This window comes from Staurois parvus, unplaced genomic scaffold, assembly GCF_062004578.1.
Source record: "Staurois parvus isolate SC_StPar_1 unplaced genomic scaffold, SC_StPar_1.0 ptg000147l, whole genome shotgun sequence".
In the NCBI taxonomy this organism is placed as follows: domain Eukaryota; kingdom Metazoa; phylum Chordata; class Amphibia; order Anura; family Ranidae; genus Staurois; species Staurois parvus.
In genome coordinates, this window is record NW_028317943.1 from 27,812,688 (window position 1) to 27,821,271 (window position 8,584).

General features: G+C 38.1%; 1 protein-coding gene across 1 annotated transcript in view; it reads left to right on the forward strand.

Annotated features, from left to right (window-relative positions):
- The window catches only part of CAND1 (cullin associated and neddylation dissociated 1), a 50,133-nt gene extending 41,749 nt beyond the window's left edge, over positions 1-8,384 (forward strand). Inside the window, exon 15 of the mRNA XM_089674181.1 lies at positions 2,560-8,384. Within this exon, the coding sequence (XP_089530307.1) occupies positions 2,560-2,784 (225 nt within the window). The 3' untranslated portion in view covers positions 2,785-8,384. The remainder of the gene's footprint in view (positions 1-2,559) is intronic.
- The last annotated feature ends 200 nt before the right edge of the window (positions 8,385-8,584 follow it).

An 8,584-nucleotide genomic window follows, 5' to 3' on the forward strand; every position in this document is an offset into this window, starting at 1 on the left:
TGCCTGGAGCTCTGAGATGGATGCACACAGCAAAAAGCGGTTCAGTATGGAAGATGGGTCTCCTTTCTGAATGATTCCTTAATCACATGGATAAAAACAAGAAATTATTATTTCTGTGATGAAACTGAAAACTCTTGTGATAATTAATCAAACGTTTTTCAGATGTGTTTGTAGATTTACTAATCACAACTGAATTATTTGAGCTTTCACTTTTTCTGTTATAATTGGTGAATGAAACCAGATGTTTGAATGACACTGGTTATTACAAAGTGTAGTTTCATTAAAAGGCACTCACTCTCCCCATTTCTCCTGAGTTAAACTATACTATAAATCCTTACTCATTTACTTTGAAGATAGCTGCACTCTGCTCAAACAGCATCCAGTTAATACTCTTGAAAGCTAGCCGCGTCTGTGCAGCAAGACATCATTGACTTGTTTTTGGGTGCCTCTATTCTCAGGGGATGGTTGCATACAGGTCAATGAGTGCTCATTGCACAAATCCAGGCACCTCTGATAGAACTGTGCCGCAGCTGTCTTCCTAAGAGAAGTAGACGGGGAAGGGGGGGGGTTGTACAGTTGTGGCCAAAATTATTCAACCCCCAATGCTGTAAAGGGGTTTAGGGACTATAGTGTACATTTGGAATTGTATTCAGAATCAAATCCTACAAGGACGTTGTAACTACCCAAATGCAACTAAAATGACATCAATTGTTTATGTAATACAGTAGTAAATGGTTCTTATGTGGTTTCTTCATTGCCACAATTATTCAACCCCTTAAAGACTACCACTCTGAAGAACAGAGGTTCATACAGGTGCTTTCCATCAGGTATTGAAAACACCTGTGGATGTCACCGAGCAGCAATCAAGCATAATAAGCACCAATTAGGCAGCTTTAAAATGACTGTGATACTCAGCTCCTTCTAGACATTTACTGGTGTGGTTACAAACATGGTGAAGGCAAGAGAATGGTCCAGGAAGACAAGAGAAGAGGTGATTTCTCTTCACAGGAAGGGCAATGGCTATAAGAAGATTGCAAAGATGTTAAACATACCAAGAGACACCTTAGGAAGCATCATTCGCAAATTCAAGGCAAAGGGCACTGTTGAAACGCTACCTGGTCGTGGCAGAAAGAAGATGCTGACTTCGACTGCTGTGCGCTACCTGAAGCGTAGAGTGGAGAGAAGTCCCCGTGTGACTGCTGAGGAACTGAGAAAAGATTTGTCAGATGTGGGTACAGAAGTTTCAGCCCAGACAATAAGACGCACACTGCGTAATGAAGGCCTCCGTGCCAGAACTCCCAGGCGTACCCCCTTGCTGTCTCCAAAGAATAAGAAGAGTCGACTGCAGTATGCCAAAAGCCATGTGGACAAACCACAAAAGTTGTGGGATAGTGTTCTGTGGACTGATGAAACAAAATTAGAACTGTTTGGGCCCATGGATCAACGCTATGTTTGGAGGAGGAAGAACAAGGCCTATGATGAAAAGAACACCTTGCCTACTGTGAAGCATGGTGGAGGGTCAATCATGCTTTGGGGCTGTTTTGCTTCTGCAGGTACAGGGAAGCTTCAGCGTGTGCAAGGTACCATGAATTCTCTTCAGTACCAGGAGATATTGGATGGAAACGTGATGCAGTCCGTCACACACCTGAGGCTTGGGAGACGTTGGACCTTTCAACAGGACAATGATCCCAAGCATACCTCCAAGTCCACTAGAGCATGGTTGCAGAGGAAAGGCTGGAACATTTTGGAGTGGCCATCGCAGTCACCAGACTTAAATCCGATTGAGAACCTCTGGTGGGACTTAAAGAAAGCAGTTGCAGTGCGCAAGCCTAAGAATGTGACTGAACTGGAGGCCTTTGCCCATGAAGAATGGGCGAAGATACCCGTAGATCGCTGCAAGACACTTGTGTCAAGCTATGCTTCACGTTTAAAAGCTGTTATAACTGTAAAAGGATGCTGTACTAAGTACTAAGATTGAATGTCACTTGGGGGTTGAATAAAACTGATAATGCTGTGAGCACAGAAAAGACATTTGTGGTTATTTCATTATAACTGTTATGTTATATTTGTCTGACCTACAAGTGCCTCTTTAATGTAAATGTAAGCAAGATGACTGAATGATCAAAAGCAATGTCAAACTGGCCAAAACACTCAATTTCAGTGGGGGTTGAATAATTTTGGCCACAACTGTATGGGTTCTAGCTCAGTTTAGCTAGAGAGGGGTGACATTATACTTTCACTAAAAGTACACTTGTTTAAGAATAAATATGGATTTTTCAGAAAATACATTCAGTTTTAAATCATTCTTAGCATTTGGAAAGATTTTATTTTTTTTTTCAAAGCAAAGTGGCCTAAAAAGACTGGTTTACGCAAGCTCTAAGTCATAGTCTGAACGGAAAAATGTCAGTGAATGGTTGAAACAGTGCAGACTATACTGAGAACAATTTTCCCTCATGCTTTGATAATCAGGCAGAGAGCAGTTTGCTTCTGTCTACATATTATTCACATGCACTATAGTCTGTAATACTTAGTTTAATAACCATTTTCATATGTCTTTAGGTAAAGGCAAACTCCGTGAAACAAGAATTTGAGAAGCAAGATGAACTAAAACGCTCAGCAATGAGAGCAGTGGCAGCACTTTTAACCATTCCTGAAGCAGAGAAAAGCCCGTTGATGAGTGAATTCCAGTCCCAGATCAGCTCCAATCCTGAACTGGCAGCCATATTTGAAAGTATTCAGAAAGATACTTCCTCTGCTAACCTCGAATCAATGGACACAACTTAATTATACTGAGGAGGGACCATAACATTGAACCATAAAATGCACTGAAATTGACAGGTTCTAAGAGACGAAAGAGAATGAAATATCTTAAAATTTCAAGCTTCACAATGTTCCACTTTCTTTATACTTTAAGAAGATGGTTTGGCTTAATTCCATTGTTGCTTTTTGTAGCATTGATTCCAGGAATATAAATGTCCATAACCAAGATATTATTGGTTTGACCATTTTAAAGATGGCTATAGCTTAGAACACAATGTTTGAAGATAACTTCCAGCATCCATTTGCTCTGTAATGTTTAGGATTAAAACTGTTAAAAATGGACCATGAATATAATTTTTATTCCTTTTTTTTTTTTTTTTCTTCAGCAGCTGAACACATGGCTTTTTGTACAACTTCTGTTCCTTTGATTCCACTACATAAAAGTTCTGGCTTGCAGATCTAAATCTTTGTAATGTTCATTAAACGAGACATGACCAGAAAGTAAATATCCCTTAAAATCTGTTATGGTAGCAGTCTATCTGTAATCTATATTTAGTTGCATGAATGGGTGCACAAATAAGTATATAAAAACGCATGCAATTTTACACGAGCTGCATATTGACTTGCAGTTTTCCTGTTAAAGAACATATAAACATTTTGATGTGCTCTAAAACATTACATACATCATTCAACAGTGTGATCACAGAACACCGTGCAATGTAGGCTCTCAGCAATTTAAATAGCCAATTTCATGAATACTTTTAGAACATGTGAGAGTATGGTCTTTATTGTGCTATTGGTGTTTTTCCCCAAGAACAACATTCATAACCTCTTATTGTATATCTTTTAATACTTGTGGTGAACCATTCACTACTTTACTTTAGGATTTGTGCTCGTGGGCACTATGTTCATACACTATTTTATTCTCATGAATTGCAAGTTTACCAGAACTCTTCTGACTTGGCATGTGTAAGGTTCATAGATCCTTTGGGTAAACTGCGGTTTTGAGGTATATTGGTATTTTTGTAATTGCTAAATTAAGTATTGGTATGTTTCTTTAATCATACTTTCAGCTTTCCTACGTGAGAACGCAAGGGAATGTTGGAGGAAGGTGTGTGAGTCAATGGCTCCTAACCAAAAGAAAAGGCAAACGTACAATACTGTGAAAGGGTTTTAGGCAAGTGTGAAGAAATGCTGTAAAGTAAGAATGCTTTCAAAAATATATATTTTAATTTGTTTATTTTTAACAATTTTTGAAATACAAAACGGGAAACCAGAAGAAAAATCAAATCAATGATTGGTGTGATTACACTTTGGCTTTAAACCAGTATCAGTTCTTAGACTTGCACACTTTGTACACTTGCACAAAGTCAGGGTTTTTGTAGGCTTAGGCTGGCCATACATTATACAATTATCTGCAGATTTTCTGCCCAATTTCCTTTAGATTTACCTTCAACTATGTAGTGCAAGGGCCTGCCTAATTGGATACAACAAAGTGTTGTTTAGGTTTGTCCTCCTATTATATGGTTTTTGGTAAATCTAAACCAAAAATCTGCAGATAATTGTATAATGTATGGCCAGCCTTAGTCAGGTGTATGATTGCCCTGTTACACCAAGCTGGTGCAAATGATCATCAATTTCATATGTAGATTGACACAGGCAATAACTGAAACAAACAGCTGTGTAGGAAGCTTAAAACTGGGAGAGGAACTTCCATAATCTGCTTTTAAGATAAGGTGAAAGACCTTTTCGCGTCACTGGTCGTAAACCATGGCAGGACAGTAACAAGACATAAGGTACAGTGCTGTGAAAGTATTTGTGCCCTTCCTGTTTTTTTTTGCATATTTGTCACACTTAAATGATTCAGATCATCAAACAAATTTTAATAATCCACAAAGAAAACCTGAGTAAATTCAAAATGCAGTTATTAAATTATTTAATTCATTAAGGGGAAAAACTGTCAAAATCTGCCTGTCCCTTTGTGAAAAAGTAATTGCCCCTAAACCTAATAACTGGTTGTGCCACCCTTGGCAACAACTGTAATCAAGCGCTTGCGATAATTGGCAATGAGACTTTCACATCGCTGTAGAGGAGTCTTCACCCACTCTTTGCAGAATTGTTTAAATCCAGCCACATTGGAGGATTTTCAAGCATGAACTGCCTGTTTAAGGTCATGCCACAGCATCTCAATCAGCTTTAAGTCTGACTAGGCCACTCCAAAACCTTAATTGTATGGGGTTTTTTTTTTTTACTGTTCAGAGGTGGGCTTTCTGGTGTTTTGTATCGCTGACCTGCTGCATAACCCAAGTGAACTTGAGCTTGAGGTCACGAACTGATGGCCAGACAGTCTCCTTCAGGATGTTCTGGTAGAGCTTAGATTTCATGGTTCCATCAGTTATGACGAGTCGTCCAGATACTGAAGCTGCAAAACATCCCCGGACCATCACACTATAACCACCATGTTTGACTATTATGATATTTTTATGAAATGTTGTGTTTTACTCCAGATGTAACAACAGGTTCCACACCTTCCAAAAAGTTCAACTTTTGTCTCAGTCCGTAGAATATTTGCCCAGGGATAATTTAGATTTTTTTTGGGCAAATGTGAGATGAGCCTTTTGTGTTTTTTGGTCAGCAGTGGGTATTTGCCTTGAAACTCTCCCATGGATGCCATTTTTGCCCAGTCTTTCGTATTGTTGAATCATGAACACTGACTTTAACTGAGAAAAGTGAGGCCTGTGGTTCTTTAGATGTTCTTTTATGAGCTTCTGGATGATGGTTGTCATTGTGCTCTGAGTAATTTTGGTAGCCTGGGAAGGTCCACTACTGTTCCAAGTTTTCTCCATTTATGGATAATGGCTCTCATCTTGGTTCGCTGGAGTACTAAACCCTTTGACATGTATCGGTCTAGAAATGGTTACAAAGCCATATCTATTACTTTATTTCCCATATGTTCTTGAATTTCTTTAGATCGTAGCATGATGTTGCTTTTTGAGATCTTTTAGCATGTTTCACTTTGTCAGGCAGCTTCTATTTAAGTGATTTCTTGATACAACTGGTCTGGCAGTAATCAGGCCTGGGTGTGGCAAATGAAATTTAACTCCGCTTTCCAAAAAATGTAGTTAATCACAATTCATGATTTAGCAAGGTGAAGGGGGGCAATTGCTATTTCACATAGGGCCAGGCAGGTTTGGACAGCTTTTCTTTTTTTGGTTAATAAATAAAATAATTTTAAAAACTGCATTTTGTATGTACTCTGATTTATTTTTGTGCATTAACATTTGATGATCTGAATCATTTGAGTGTAACAAATTATGCAAAATTAAAAAAAAAAAAAAAAATCAGGAAGATTTCAAAGCAGAATGGGGTTTTAATATATGCTGTTCAACTTCTTTTGAAGAAGCTCAAATACATGGGCAATGTTGTAGACCGTAGACTCAGTGGTCAGCCAAGGAACCAATGCAGCAGACGAAAGACACATTATGCATACTTCCCTTAGAAATCAGAAGATATGCAGGATTGCCATCAGCACAGAACTGGCAGAAACCAGTGGAACCCAGGTGCACACATCTACTGTTAAGAGAAGTAAGGCCAGAAGTGGTCTTTATGAAAGAATTGTAGCTAAAAAGCCATACCTTCATTGGGGAAACAAGGCTCAGCAACTCAGCTATGCACAAAAACAGAAACCAGAGTTCAGAAAAATGGCAGGAAGTGCTCTGGACTGAAATGTCAACATTTTTAAATATTTGGCTGTAGCTGGAGGCAGTTTTTCCGCCAAAGGGCTGCAGATCAGTACAATGTGTTTATGCAGGTAACAGTGAAGCATAGTGGAGGTTTCTTGCAAGACTGGGGGCTACATTTCTTCAAATGCAGTTGGTAGATATGGTCAGGATCAGTGGTGTCCTCAAATACGGGAGCTAAGAAATACAGGAAGCTACCATGAGGGAGGCATGTGATTGGCCCGGAATTTACTCTGCAGCAGGACAGTGACATTGAACATACAGGCAATGTCATTAAGAACTATCTTCAGCGTAAATAAGAATGAGTCTTGGAAGTGATGGTTTGGCCACCACATAGCTCTGATCTGAACATCAAGTCTTTCTGGGGATACATTAAGAGACAGAAGAATTTGAGGCATTCACAGAAGATCTGTGGTTCTCAAGAATGTTTGGAGCAACCAACCTACTAAGTTCCTTCGAAAAATATGTGCAAGTAAATCCTAGATGAATTGATGCTGTTTTGAAGGCAAAGGGTGGTCACACCAAATATTGATTTGATTTGGATTTATCTTCTGTTCTTTGATAGAAGTAGCATTGGTAATAGTTTATTCACATTAAAGCACTCTTAAGTTTACAGCATTTTTTCACACCTGCCTAAAATGTTTGCACAGTGGTGTACATAGATTAACAAACATAGTATAGCTCCACAAGGATCAGAGTACTCATCTGGTGGGATATCTAACCAAACAGATAATTGGAGTCCTTCACTAAGCAGAATTATTTATCCTTCAAAAAATGGCATGTTTTTGCATTTCTATGTTTTTTAATGCTAGTTTTCACTTTTTAATTTTGTGTTCCAGGCTGTCAAAAATGGGACAGCATGATTGAAAGAAAAACTGCAGGTATTCCTCCTGTGATTTGAAATGAGGAAACTCCTGCCAGGTGCCTCTGAAAGCCCATCCTTCTGTCCCCTCCAGGTTATCTAGGCTTAAACTGTGGAGTTGGTCGGGTTCAAGTTTCAATATTTACTTTGTCCAGCTTGCTAGTATATCTAAATGGGAAGTTCTTCCCCTCTCTGGCTTGCTTGCTGGATAGTGAGATAAATGACTCGTATGAACTATTCTCAAAGTAGACCACTGCTGCTACAGGGCCCAGTCAAAGAGCTTGTGTACAAATATCCTTAGTAGTTTCTGTAGTTATGTACATTTTGGCAGAGCATTCTATTTGAGTCCTTTTTTATAGTAATTTTAAGAAAAAGGGTGGAATTTATGTAATTAAAGTTGTAGTTTCTCATAATGGCAGTGGGATAATAGAACTATGTCATAATAATTTGAACAGAATTTCTTGAACAACTATTTTTAGTGTAAGTCAAAATAAGGGCCTTTACTATGGGGCTAGGGGTTTATAAAAACAAACCTGTTTTCTGGGCTTTGCTCTTGTTGTGCCTGCAGTTACAAATATAGGTATTTCCAAAGAAAAAAAATAATTAACAAGTAAAACAGAAATGTCTTACAATTTTTATTTTTTTTTCTGTGTGACCCAAGTTAAATTTTTCTACACTTAAAGAAGGAACACAAGTGAGTGCTACATTGAGACTTCTGCAAGTATGTGCTAGGTGTCCAACAAGCTATCTGGTAAAGAATCCATTTTGTAATGCATCCAACACCCAACCTTCTCATGTGTGAGATGCCCAGTGTTCCTGCTGGTTTTTTTTTTTGTTTTATTTTTATACACTTAAACGTTTTACCAGATTTTTTTGTCCACTTAAAATTATTTGGTCTTATATTCTTTTGTAACTTGGGTCAAATGCTAGTTTTTATCATAACCACTTTAAAGGTTGATTCTGTAAAATAAAAGCCTGTAAGAAATGTAATACTTCTCCCTCTATTAAAGGTATATCTGTTATTTTGTGTTAAATTGTTGTTCAAAACCGAAAAGTAGGCTAAAAACGTTAAACATTTTTCTAGGGATTTTCCATTTCCTGTATAGAGGCCATTTTTTTCCCCAGAGAGAGGTTCAGGCTAAATTATTTTTAGTTAATCTTTATGGTCATAAATTTGTATATGTACCCATTTTCTTAAAAAGAATGTGTAGTGCTTTTGTAC